Source organism: Lates calcarifer, linkage group LG11 (assembly GCF_001640805.2).
Source record: "Lates calcarifer isolate ASB-BC8 linkage group LG11, TLL_Latcal_v3, whole genome shotgun sequence".
NCBI classification, from domain to species: Eukaryota; Metazoa; Chordata; class Actinopteri; family Centropomidae; genus Lates; species Lates calcarifer.
Genome location: NC_066843.1, coordinates 11,268,224 through 11,282,724, shown reverse-complemented (window position 1 = coordinate 11,282,724; position 14,501 = coordinate 11,268,224). Strand labels below are relative to the sequence as shown.

At 42.8% G+C, this 14,501-nt stretch overlaps 1 protein-coding gene across 1 annotated transcript in view; it reads right to left on the bottom strand.

Moving 5' to 3' along the window:
* Window positions 1-9,752: 9,752 nt before the first annotated feature.
* cep112 (centrosomal protein 112) overlaps window positions 9,753-14,501 on the bottom strand; it is a 94,454-nt gene continuing 89,705 nt past the window's right edge. The window contains 4 exon segments of the mRNA XM_018670857.2: window positions 9,753-10,117; window positions 10,445-10,523; window positions 10,710-10,774; window positions 12,531-12,632. Of these exon segments, the coding sequence (XP_018526373.1) occupies window positions 10,067-10,117; window positions 10,445-10,523; window positions 10,710-10,774; window positions 12,531-12,632 (297 nt within the window). The 3' untranslated portion in view covers window positions 9,753-10,066.

Below are 14,501 nucleotides of genomic sequence, written 5' to 3'. Positions count from 1 at the left end.
CTTTTCCCCCAGCTCGCGAAGTTGCAGCTACATTGTGAGGACCTTATCAAAGACAAGCAATCTTGAGCCAACTCCCCGAGGCTTTGGAGCGTCAGAAGTAACTGATCTGCCGCCCTAATAGCATTATCGCTACAATCCCTCTGTTGCTACATAAACTTTAAAGACGCAGGGATCTTTTCTTTTCTAGACCCGCATAGTTTTTGAGATTAATCCACTGGAGTCCCCGGGATGCACAATGCATGCACCGGCGTGTATCAAATAGCATGTTTATATCCTCATATGAATTTTTGGCCACATTGAAAGAGGACAAAAACTCCAGCTGCATAACGAAACTATGATTCTAATCTCCTAAAGATGCTATTTGGAAAGGTCCTTATAGTAGGTGTCCTTATAGTGCAGGATTCAAAGACTTGCTGAAGGGAGCTTCTGCAGGATAAAAGTCTTCTATAACAGGCTCGTCAACAGGCTTTTTAAATGATGGATAGTTACTTTACCCATCCTCAGTCCTCATTTAGATACACATTGCAACGGGAAATCAAATCACAGTGGTGTTATCACTCCACAGCTCCTACCAGTGGCAATGAGGGCACATGCATACACATCAGATTAAAACATCTGCTCAATAAGGATAAATTCAGGATGTTATCATATCATTTAAGTGACAGAGGAATTACTCCCCTCTGCAGCTCTTACTGTACAGCTCTGTGCTCTGTGAATACTCCTTAACAGCAGCACGAGATAACATGAAAAGAAGTGAAAAGCCCATAGGCAGCTCAGTATACATCCATTCACTGGGGTGGAGGAGTTGTTTGGACACAGGCAGCAGTGGACATTTTGGACACTACATTTCCTTTATTCAAACTCGACTGGCTACAGTCAGTGATGCTAATGGTGTTTATAGAACAAAGTCAGTAGTGTTTTTTGATGGGTCTTTACCACCACAGGGGACCCTTTGTACAAGATGACTGGCTATGTTCTTGAAAGAGAGACAGTAGGTGTCTGTGTGTCCTTGTTGTCTCAGTGGACACAGATTCAAAAAGTACAGTACAAAGATGGCAAACACTTTGATCAGCCTGCTTGCTAAAGGTGCTGTGAAACTTTCTCCCTTGATGCCTCGCTTCCCATCAAGGTTAATAAAAGAGGAAACGGCTCTTGAAGAGGCCACGATGACTAAGGGATTACTCATCATTCAAAGGCCACTTTATCGCCTTCAAACTCACATCCTGCCCCAAAAAACATCCCCAATGTGTTCACATCAAGCTTACTGTCCCAGCAAAGGATGAGCAGCATCTGATTCCCAGCCAGGGTGTAGCTGTTCCCCAGCCGGTATGTGGAGAGATTGTGAAGTAGTTCAACTAAACTGGAAACACTGAACACTGAGCGTTGTGTGCAAACTAGTTAGGAGGCAATCAGAGAAGTTGAAACAGCAACAAGTAATGGATAAGTGGTTGAAACAATCAAGTCAATCAAGGAGAACTACGTAGGGCTGTGTGGGCATGTCTGATAACACAGGCTGGGAACCACTGATGTACACTATGTCTGACATCTGGAACCGTGCCAGATGTGAGACATTAATGACTCAGAGTTAAAACAAGTCTACACAAATCCAATTTCTTATCTCATAAAAGCTCATCTACACAGTCTGGGTCTTTCTGTGGGTATACAGGTCATCGGGATAATATACTGAAAGCTACCCAGACAATGTCAGCCTTTGTTAACTTTGGAGGGCCCAGGTTGAACTCTGACAGTAAACACACCAGGGTGGAAACCATCACCATGGCGATGGCGCAGACCCCCTGCCAGTACCGGAGGCCAGTTGGGCCGTTGCGTCCTGCCTTGTCAACCCCCTCTGTGGCTCATGGGAGGTCCCCATAGGTCAGGTCTTCCCTGATGCCCCTTGGGAGCTGACCCCAGGGTTGTGAGTGGCCTGAGATCCTGGGGTGTCCTTGGCTCCTGGGCCCTATAAAAAGACCCTTGAAAGAGGGCTTGGGGGGGGGGGGGTTATGGGATGTAATGTTCTCTCTGTTTGGGAAGATATTATTACAGGGACAGGTCAAATTCAGCCTGACTACAAAGAGCACTATAAATAGAGAAGGAAGGGCATGCATAAATCACCTGTGGGCCCAATCAATTCTTTAATGTTGACTGCTTCTTTTTTTGGGTGCGCACAACATACACAAAGCAGCTTAGTTCTTCATGGTATCTGAAGTCATATTTGACCAAAAACACCCCCTTTTTAAAAACCTAAGAGGACTAGAGAGGTTTTTACAACTTGGTTATATGGTCTCCTGAGCAACCTTGGCCTGTCGTAACTGCAACTGGCCACCTCAGTTGCAGTCATAAACACTTAGAGTGTGTGTGTGTGTGTGTGTGTGTGTGTGCATGTCTACCGGTGGTGTCCTCTCTGTGCTGCAGCTCTGTGATCAGTAACTGCTCTCAATTACAGTATTGTGTGCTGTTCCTTTCGGCTTGGGGTTAAACTCTTTGCAGACCCCTTTGAAGTACTCATCCCTTTATCTCAAGCCAGAGCCAAGAATTTTGGGGGAGGACAATGGAAAATGAAACCAAGAGGGAAGCTTATGGCAATTATCAACCAGGGCCATGAGGAGGAGGAAGTCAGCTCACACAGACAGACATAGAGAGAGAGAGAGAGAGAGAGAGAGCAGATAAAGAGAGCAGGAGACAGCCAATGTAGGACAGGGGGTTACTGTTTCAAGTTTGTTTGGTGTGTACACACCCCGGGCAACAACCGACTGCCAAGGGAGGAAATGGAGGCTACCTCTTCAAAGTAGGTGACAACAGGGGGGACAATGGCCTCTGATGGGAGCAAGGAGCCGATGAGAGGAGCTGTGTGTTGTTGTTGGTGGTGGTGGTGGGTGGGGGGTTGCAAGGGGTTCAACACACAACATAAATGAGGACCAAAGAGTGGAAGAAGAGGATGGAGGAGAAGGACGGAGAAGGAGAATGGGAGGGAGAAGTGCTGTTGTCAGCAGAATCAAATGGCACGCAGAGAGCTGGGGAAGATACAATTAAAGTGTGGAGTTAAGACAGGCTTTGAAGTTGGACATGGTGCATAATACCCTTAAAAGTTAAGGAAGGGCAACAATTTGCCAGTTTGTTATGGGGCTGTTTTGAAAGAGGAAGAGGAAGGGGGGGGAAAAAAGAGTGCGAGTAGTGGTGGTGGTGCGGGGGGGTTGTTTTTTTTGAAAGGGTTCAGTTTGAGGGGAATGAAGTTGGATTTTAAGCACCAATTGGCCCCAGAAGGATGTTTTTTGTTATTTTTTTTCAAAATGGAAAATGTAAAGTGCAAGTGGGAGTCGGCGCCTACCTGTGCATTTTGATGATGGGGATGAGTGTGTGAAAGGAAGGAGAGAGTGGAACAGGGAGTGAGACAGGTGGAAGAGAAAGGACTGCGAAGAAAGAATGAGACATGAAATGGGAAGGGAATTGGTAGCGAAGGAAGGCAGAGAAGAAATAAAAGAGAAGCAAAAAAGAGGGGGGTGGGGGGGCTGTTGAAGGTTATTTATTGGTTTTTTTCCCTCGTTTTAATCCCATTTTGCGCTTGACTTTTAAGTCTACCAATGTATAGAAACAATGTCGGATGCACTGTCTAATCCAGTTTGGGCCATGAAGCTCACTCCACACTGACAGTAATGACTTTCATTTCCTCTGCTGCTCGCACCGAAGCACCATGCAGACACTTCACAGGCCGGACGCCACTGCTCTGCCATGCTTGACAGGACAGCTATCCGTCTTTGAGTCTGTCTTAACCTGAACCCTGGGCTCCCTCACTCATCCTTAATCCATCACTTTAACCCCATCTTCCTCTTTCCTGACTCTGGAGCCAGGGAGTGGGGGTTGGAGGCTTCCCAGACTGGGTAAGGTGATTAACTTGCTTGTCCATTCAACAGATGCCGGATTTTTATCTCTTTCCCCGTTTCCTGTTCCTCCATTAGAGGGGTGTGACGTATCAACAGGGTGAGCGCCATGGTGACGGAGACGTGCTGTGGTGAGGGCAGACGGCTCAAACAGATTTTCAATGATGTTTATCACATTCAGACAAGCGCCGGGTCCACAAGAATGCAGATGGCTTGAAAATATGAATCTCACTTTTCAGTTGTACAAGTGCAGGCCATTTGGGCCAGCAGCTTTATACTATCTTTAAAGTGTTGTTTGTTTATGCCAGCAGGTAAAGATTCTCCTCAGACATAAAGGAAAACTCTGGTATTTTTGAACCTGGACCTTATTTTCCCATGTTTTGGGGTATTAATGATTAATAGAGAAAAAAATCTTTGCAATTGCTGCAGTATTGAGCAAGAACTGGTTTGTTACTGTTTGACTTTCAGTGGTGGAAGAAGTATTCAGAACCTTTATATAAATAAAAGTACCACACAATAACACAAACTAACTGATCGAGGCAGCGGTATTCTAGGAGCTGCCATGTTATGTAAGGTAAAATTGCTGTTTTTGTCAATGGAGTCTGGTAGAGATATAGAGCAATGTTTCTAGTTAAACAAAAAGGATCTTACTCTTTAATAAAAAGGTAAATCTCTGTAGGAATCTTATCCATAATGTTGTCACACACTTACCATAACCATAACACTTTAATGCACCATTCTTGTTCAATGCTGCAGCAATTCCAAAGTCATTTACGCCTAAAGACATTGGAAAATAAGGCCCAGATTAAAAAAATACCTGAGTAATTCCTTTAAACTCTTGAGATTATGTGACAGTCATACTGGCTGTCACTTTCTCAGGGCTGTATCTACCTGTGACGACACACGGATCAAGCCCTCAGTAATATTTTTGGCACTTCTGGGGGTTTAATGACCTGACGAGGAATTTACATTCTACAATCAAATACAAATTGCACATGTTGGGTTTTACGGTTGATATTATCATAGTAGATAGATACAGAGAAGATATAGAAACTACAATTTGACTGTAAACCAAAGATATTTATTATTCCCCACCATATTTGCACACAGTGTGTGGCGATGTGAAGGTTTTGAAACATTTAGATGATAATGTTAAAATGTATTGAAAATGTAATTGAAAATGTGAAATGCCCTAATTTTTACTTTAATTTTTCTTCAGCTTTTTAAATACTCAGAATTTGTAGGTGGATTTAAACTGATTGCAAGGTGAATTTTAGAGATGGCAAAGCTGCATAAACAGCCAGTTCAAACAGGCGAGTGGACACGAATAGATGCAAATTTGCTCTTTGTGGCACAAAGAGACCGTCTCATCAGAGTTGAATACTTGAGCAAAAAAAGTGACGCTTATCTCAAATGTCTCTACTTCATGAATGTTCAGAGACAAAAGGAAAAATGAGAAAGATTGGAACAATATTTAAATATGTGTGAAAATGTGAGGCAGAAATTTGCTTTGGGTTCAGTTTGAACAAAAGCATTACAACACTTTTTAAAGGCCACAAAGGAGAGACAAGATGCATTTTCAACTTTATCCTGTGTTGGCGCAGATGTGGCCATTTTCTATTCACCCATTATCACTTTAGGTGCAAGGATTTGTGTAATACAAGGAAAGAGGCTGTGAGAGATAAAAAAGAAAGTGCGAGACAGAGATACCACATACCCAGACGGAGACATAGGGCAAACCTCCCACACTGTCTTGACTATGGTCTTCTGTCCCTCCGCTCAACCCACACTATCAGCCCAGGCGGCAGATTCACGCCACAATCGCACAAACACAACCTTGCGTGCCTTCTTCACTGAGGCGGTATAGCCTCTAACCTACTTGTTCTCAAATCACACAGCTGCATATCCTTTTCATAGCTCTTCTTGCATTTGAGTGACAGGGCCGGGGAAAAAAAGGGAAAAAAAAATTACTGCCATAAATACCGTATCAACAAAGAGAGAATGATACAAGCTAGGAGAGAGACAAAGACAGAGGAGGCAGAAAACATGATGGAAGACAGAATAAATAGCCTAAGTGAAATGCGTTGAGTCTGTTGTGTGTGTGCGTGTGTGTGTGGTGTGTGTGTGTGTGTGTGTGTGTGTGTATGAGAAGTGTTGGCGATAAACAGGTTTATTTATGCACGCAGCGTACAGCAGCCAAATGCAGGCCTCCTAGGGTCTGACTCAGAATACAGCTCTATAAAAAGATGCAGGGACACACGGCTCACGCACACGCAAACACACATGTACAATGACTTTGTCAATCACATGCCAATGTACAGTCAATCCCAGAGGCCTGTCACAAGTGCTCAGAGCGAGGCACAAACACACGGCACACGTCACATGTGTAAATCTTGTAAGAGGAAGAGAAGAGAGGCAGCGAATGACCTCGGATCACCCTGCTCTACAGTTAGTTGGAAATTACTCTTGGGTCTTTGAATTCATGTCCTCAAAAAAATGTCACTGATATCCCGCAGGAATAAAACACTCAAAGTCAAAAACTGGCTCTGTGCAGCAAATTAAAGAGTTTTTATCTTGTGTGCACTCGATTTTAAATTGGCCTTTGTGCACTCAAGTCATAAAGACTACTCATTAGACAATGAAATGTTAAAAGCCCCAAGCTGAAGCAAACACATTCACAAGAACAAGTGTCATACACCAGCCTCAAGCACTAGAGCAAAGTAAGAATATGGTGGATGAGTGAAAACCTTGGGAGCTCCCTGACTGCCCTTTACTGTTGTCACACAACAGTCCACTGTCTGATGTGGAGATAACTGAGAGGAAGCGAGGACTTTGATCCTTAATGGGGCCATGTCGGCTGTGTGGAAATGACATTCATGGCTTGTATTTACACAAGCACAATTATGGAGGATATTTTGGTAGCAGACAATCAATTAGAGTGAAACTATGTCAGGATAATAACAGAGATTAAAAGAGAGGTTATGGCTGGAGCCTGCTTGAGTGTAAATGAGCAGCAGGACCGAGCATGCATTAACCTTTAGTTCCACAGTATCAGCAGCTTCATGTAATGCTCGTCTTAAGGACGTGTGTGTGTTGAATCATCTAACAGTATCGGAAACCTTCTTTCTGGACGAGAGAATCAGGCGGGGCTGCATGCAACAATTTCTGTAAATCTGTAAAACTACTTCATACGATGTGTCGTCTGACCCTGTCTGAAGGCTTAACTGTATGTAGCTGTTTCAAATGGCCGAACTTGAAGGTGAGGCAAAAATCCTGCTGTCATAGGGACGGGGGTGAGATGTGATGAATCGTACAAATGGGAATAACAGCGCACTTTCAAACAGCCCGTCCTTAAAGGCGTTCACTGTGTTGCACTGGTTGGTACATTTGACAGCAGTAGCTGTATGGAAAAAAAAAAAGAATTTGAGTGAGAAGTTCAGATCATGCCAACTTTCTCACCTCCACACACCTGGCTGATCGCTGTGTAATTGGGTGAGATGTCTGATAATTTGTGTAACTTTCAAAAACAGACAACTCAATGACTATGTCAATCACTACCTTAGGTACTTTAGGTAGGGATCAGCTGGGTGTTAAAGTCAGAAGGGTTTGAACTCCTCACTTGAGCTCCACTTTTCGTGTGTACAACTGAATGCAACACAATGAATACCTTCAAGGAGAGACTGTCCAAGGGTTTACACTATTGTCTCCAATAATCCACAGATCCATCAATATTTAGTAGAGTCAAAGATAGAATTACTCCAAAAAAGGACAAAGGCATATTTGTCGTTTCAAGCTTTCTGTTTTACTTTAAAGCCAATATCAAGAGCAGGTAGAAGTATCAGGAAATAATAGCCAGCTGATTGCTCACTTAGGCCTAAACTGTAAGATAGAACATAAATAGCCAAAGCTCTCAATGTCATGTACTGTGAACAACTTGAGCTCTTTGGAAAGTTTTAGACCACAGCTGAAGGAAGGTTTATATCTCTGTGATTTTGTATATTGTCCTTCCATCACTGTCTTTTTCACAGACAGCTTCTCTCCAGACGTAACTTAAATTCTTCTGAATATTGAGATAATCCGTGAAAAAAGTGAGAAATCGGCTGACACCCCTGGTATTTACCTGCTGTTGTTTCCCAACACCTCAACCTGCTCCCGTAGATGGATTTAAAGCATAACTTAACGCTCAAAAGAGTGAAAATGCCTGTCCTTTTTGGGAGTAACCCCATTTGTACGACTCACTGGGTCGAGACTAAGACATCCAAAAGACACAGACCTGTTGGAGGCAGGCTTTTGCCCCATTCAGAAGATTTAAACACCTTTGTCTTCAGACACAGCTGGACTAAATGTATGTTCTAATGTGTTTGAAACATGCTGAGGCCCTTACTGACACAAGAATGTAATCATACATAAATCACATGCAAAAAATTCACATATGATGCTATGTTGCAATAGTTATGAATCCTCTGCATACTTCTGCCAGAAACAACAGACTTTACAAAGGCTTTGTGCTGAAAGACTAAATTCCTGTTTCTCAGATGTCGGCCTGACAGTCCTCTCTCCTTTCGTCTCTCTTTTTTTGTTTCTTCTCCCTCACTCTCTCTCTCTCTCTCTCTCCCTCACCCTCTGCCTGGGCAGCAGAATCAACACATCAAATAAATACAGAGAGGGGTATAGTGTTTCGTTTGGAGACAGCAAAACAGGTCACGGACAATGGGAACACATGGAAGTGCGTGAACTGTGGGTGTAAAAAGAAAGCAATTCCAATGCAAATAAGTGTAGGGACCTCTTTGAAATCAAATCTGATTTTGGAATTTAATAATGGGCTCCAAACTGTTTTCCAGGAAAAAAAAACTTCTTTTTGAAATGATCAGTATTCAAGCCCACGCATTCCTCACCTACCAGAGACACACAAATACCAGAGGATGGGGGCTCATTATGAAGCCCATCCTCGGTCCACTGAATGTTATCATCATCATAAAACCACCACGCTCTGGAGACACTGGAAGAACTGTAGAGATACACTCAGTTGGCAGTTTATTACGTACATTAGGTAATAAATCCTCCTGTCATGAAGGTTTTAATGTTCAGTTTTGACGGAAACAGTGTTATTCAAACTGTGTTAAAGTGGTACTGACTCAAGTGTATAATCAGTTTGGTGGCTGCTGAACTGTACTGCATTATACAAAGAGGTGTGTCCTCATTGATTTGAATGAGGTGGCCAAAATAATAAGAACATCTGGCAAGCAGGACAATGCAATTTAACAGCACCACAGACTACATCCTTTAAAATGATCATACCAATGCTTCTTTAACAGTCGTAACAAAAACTGAACATTATAACATTCACAAAGGGAGGATTTATTGTGGGACTGCTGTTTTAGACTGGATTAGTTTTAACTGGGTGTTCCTAATAAACTTCCAGCTGACTGTACAGAAGCCATTTCATGAACTCCAGTGTCTCATCGATTCAGCTTGGGTTTGAGTGGAGCCGTTGGTAAAACACAAAGTGGTGGCAGAGGCAGAAACAGCAGGCCCAAGGACTGTAGCGTTTGGCCGGAGGTTCAAACAATCTCCTCGCAGCGCTCTTTATCTGAACCAACCACAAACCCCCAACTACTATTTACAGTTCAAATAGGGGCTCGAGCAGAAAGACGATGCTAAATAGTGATGGGGAAGATGGGAATTCAAGGTCTTTGACTTAAGTATTAAGTTACACAGCTAATCTTGGTTAACATGCATGTTGTGGTCATATAAAAACAAGGGCAACAGCATGACTTCCCCTAATTAAGGGATTAATTATGAGACATTTGAGGAAGATGAAAACATGCTCAAAATGAAAAAAAAGAAAGAAAAGAAAATAGCATGACAACAGAAAATGATGCAAAGTCTTTTATTAAAATAATGCATTTAGGTGCGGATATGACATCTGATATTAAATGTCTATCAAGTCTTGATAACAATATCAAGTTAATGATATAGAAAAACAGAAAACTGAGCAATGTAACCATCTGAGAACATAAAAATATTATTTCCAACAAGACAAAGCAAAACTTAAATGAATAAACAGTTCATATGTTAAAGGAACAGGAGGCAACAGCACATCACACTAAAAGATGGCTGGTCCAGTTGCATGACAGGTGTGTAAAATACATGTAACAGTCAGTAATGCTCACATCTGATTGGACGTCTTATCCTTCATTTCCCAGGGTAGGGTCAGGCTGTTGTTCTCCCATGGTTACCTGTATGGAAAGTATTGGCTTATTCCAGTGTTAAAGCATCAAACTAACATAATAATGCATGTGCATCGATTCCTAAGAAAGCCATCATGGAAACAAATTTAAATGAACTCTTTCTGATTGACTAGTCCTTTGAGATTCCCGGCATCTCAGTCACTTTAAGTTGTGATGTAGAGTACAGTGGAATTGGAACTGGTTATTTGCTGTGAAGTGCGTGACTGACAGTCCTGAGAGATGTTTGCAGAGATGTGAGAAGAAGCATCGTTTGACTAAGCCTCTTATCACTGCATATGTATAGATGCTTTTCATAAAGACATAAATGGCTCTTACAGTATGATGGATGGGAGGCAAATCAAAGCCGTCAGGACTGGGAGCTGTCATAGTCAAAGACAAGACTTCATCGATGTCTCTGCACCATTAAAAGTGTGTAACACAGAGCATACTGTAAGCCTGTTAGTAATTCTGGATGTTCTTACTCATCTATTGGCACTGTCAGAGGTACACTGGCAAGGCACTGAGAAGTACAAACTTCCACATGAACTATGCACAGCCATGCAGGCACACGTTTCCATGCAATCTAAACAATCATGCTAACCTCCTGCTGCGACAGGCATCCAGGTCTTCCTGCAGCAGAGATGCTCTCTTCTGAAGGAAGTTAACCTGCAACACAGACACAGAATGCAAAATTTGGTACAGAATAATCTTCTTGATGTATTCACTTTGATTACTTGTGTAATCAAAATGGAAGGGAATTAGGAAAACAGTACGTCAGAATACAGAATTGGGAAGAGGAGAAGGAATGATGGCTTTAGGTCAATTGTGCTTTTGGGTGGAGGGGGTTAGCTAAGTAGAGGAAGGTGGAAGAAAGGCTTGGTTGTTGAATCCAGGGGTCAGGACAACAGGGGTTGAAGGTCAGGAGATGAGGGCAGAGGGGTTAAGGCACATAGGGACAGAGGGAAGATTATGAGGCAGGTTAGCTGAGGTTAGGATGCTGCGAGAGGAGGCCGCACCATTCTTTTGTTTGGCTACAAAGCGTGAGTTTATTTATGAAGTGTCTTTGGCTGAAGTGAAAATAAACCCCATCTACATTTACACGGCATCTAGAGCCTGGCAGAATAATCACGGCTCCAAAAGAATCTGTATTGTTCTGGGACTACCGTACTGGAGCCGAGGGTACATTCCTTTCTGTGGGGGAGACCTCAGGAAAGTTCTAGCATTTCATTTGGCACTACACAGTGGTGAACTATATGCACAACCCCACCTGAAATGTGGTCGGATGCCTCCAGAGACACAAAAACTCTCCCCACCTTTTTTTTCCCCTATGTAAAAATAATGCACTTTAATGTGCAAAACCTAAGACATCGTCAGTGAGAGGAGAGACCGCTCTGGTCACGAATTACATCTTATAAACATATCCGATCACAGAGCTGTGGTCTGTGCTCTGAAACAGGATCTTGGGTAGACCTATTTGAACAAGGCAGGGGTTTATGATGAGCCCATTTTACAAAATCTTGTACTGCAGGATTGTTACAGAAAAACCCTCTTTTGTTTACAGTATAAATGGCGAGAAAATGAAAGCCTTTTATTGCAATTCAGTGTCAAAATGGGCCCAGATGAAGTAGGAGAAATGGCTCAGAGGAACAACATGGCTGTATGAATGTGGTTATGTAAGGGATGATTGTGTGATCTGATAGAGTGACAAGGAGAGATTAAGGTTTACAAAGGGGATTGGCAGGGAAGCGCTCCACCAAAATCAATACCAAAGATGTCTTTAATCTCATCCAAACAAATGACTCTGACATGGATATTCATGCAGAGTGTTTAGGTTATGTTTCTGCCAGTTTGGTTGATTTAACAGCAGAGAAAAGTGAAAGACAACTTTAAAAAGGAGTGAGCATTTTTTGAGGATCTTTTCAATTTCTGCTCGACTGCAAGGTCAGAGTCCAGACTTTGTTACAAAGCAGCCGTCCTAGAGCGGGCAGGGATTCAGGGTCTTGTTCACTGACATTTCTGTAAGGCAAGTGCAACCTGGCAGTTTGTACTGAAAGTAGAATAGTATGCGCACTTAAGATTTCACCCCACTGCACCTTCATTCATAGTCTTATTTATCATAGTCAGATTTACAAGTTGTAGCAGTTTGGTCTTTATTCAGAACTGTTTGCACTGGTTGAGTTCACTCACACACAGATTAGGAGGGCTACTCCTGATGGTTTTATAAAACATAATGAAAAATGTTTGCGTATGTGGTAAACAGCCAATGTTGAGTACAAGTAGAAGCTGTGCAGTAAGATGGTTGTGGATAAACAGAAGGAGGAGCAGATTTTATATTTTCACCAGCTTGAGTATGTTTTGTGTGTTGTTTGTGTTCTAGTCCTGCCTGTATTCGACCGGTGTCTGGCAAGCAGTCAGCTCTCACCTGAGCTTTCAGAGAGGTGATGGTGTCCTCCAGCTCCTGTCGGAGTTCAGCTGGCATCAAACCTTTGATCTTCTCCTCATACTCCTGACGTACCACAGTCACCTGAGAAGACAGAGGGAGGATAAACAGTGTCAGTTGGCTCTGAGGTACAGCTAACCAAATAGAATCAATAAATCCAGATCAAATGTATACATTTGTAGTATCCATAGATGTATACAAACAGCTGCACAGACAGTAAACACTGTATCTATAACATCTGTTGATGTTGATCAATTAGTTGCTTCAGTATATCAGTAATCTGTTGATATCATTGCTGAGTAAGTGTTGCTGCCACCCATTCACATACACACTCACATGTATACACTTACAGACACAGCTACCAAATGAACAGCTCCCTTGGAGGAGGCACACATACACACCACACTCACACACAGACAGTGGGTATCCCCTCTTTATTCATGGCTCAGAGTATTCCCTCGCTCTTCACAGCTCCTTCACATCTCCACAGGGGGTCCGCGGGCCAGCACGACTCGCTCGGCACAACACCCCCTACTGGCTGCTAATGACTACAGCCAGATCTGACACAATGCATTTATGGGCTCGACACAGCAGCTGGGTTTAGAAGAGGACAGGGCCACGGTGGAGGGCAGAGCACATCAAACGCAGCAGCAGCTCAATAGCGAGCTAGCTTGCTAACTCCACTGGGGAGGACTGGAGGAAGTCTGTCTGGGGCTAAATTACACTCCACTAAACCCAGAGTCTGATTATAGAAGTTGAAAAGGGTTTGGTTAGCGCAACCCCCCCCATTTCACCCACAAACACACATGAATGGATGCACACACTCAAACACACACACACACACACACACACACACACACACACATATATATATATATATATATATATATACAGACAGTCACACACATGCAGAAAACACTGAGCTTTTACAGTATTGTAAAAGCATTTACAGCATTTTGAAAAGGGTTGCTAAATCAATTAATTCGGAGCTTGATGAATAGTTTAACAGACCTCGAGGAATCAGCGGGGGCTGTGAAAAGCAACAGTTTTCACCCACATATTTCAAGGTGTAACCAGGGGAGAGTCTGAGCATTTTAAGTGACCATAATGTCTTTGACAGAGCCAAAGTCCAGCTAACATTAGGAATATCCCCACGCTCCCCACCTCTCATCAGTCCAGCCTTTCAAGTGTAGAGACCGTGAATAAGGTGGGGGGGGGGGAGGGAAAAAAAGATAGGTTTTCCTAAAATAATTTTCCTGTTGTGGATTTAACTGATTGTTCTGGCTTTGGCTAATTAATCTTCCTGGGCACAATGAAAGGGATTGGGAAGCACTTCAAAGCAACCCCCAGTATAAATGATCCCAACATGAAGCAGCTCACTTTGTCTCGGCACAGTGTGCAGTAGATTAGTCTGCCACAACTTTGCCAATTTTTCAGGCTGCTCCTGCCCTATTCATTTTAAAGCGTTGGGCCAATAACATCGGGCTGAGAGTCCATCAGTTTACAGAAATATGTCTTTTTCTCGCTGTGTGAGAATGAAGTCAAGGATAATTTGAGAGTGACTTTTTCAAACAAGTGGCAAAAAAGAAAGGTTTTCAGAAGCTTTAATTTGAACGTCCAGGAGTTAAAAAATGAGCTGAAGCTACAGGACTGCAGATTTTCGAAATGTCTATCTCTATCTATAGCAGCTTCTGTAGTCATAACAAAATGGCTAGCCAAGACAAAACACACTCCACTACCTCAGACCAAAGCAATAAACAATGGTTGAATAAACACATCCCTTACCAACCACTCTGAATATAAGTCTTAGATTCTTCAAAAGCCAAGATCCTTAGTTTTGCATTCTTGGTTCATGTATGGTGCAGTCACCGCAGCAATGAGAGATCCGCTCTGCCTAAATTACAAGCTCCTTTGTGGCAATGCTGTCTCCATTTTCCTTCCCATACATTAGAA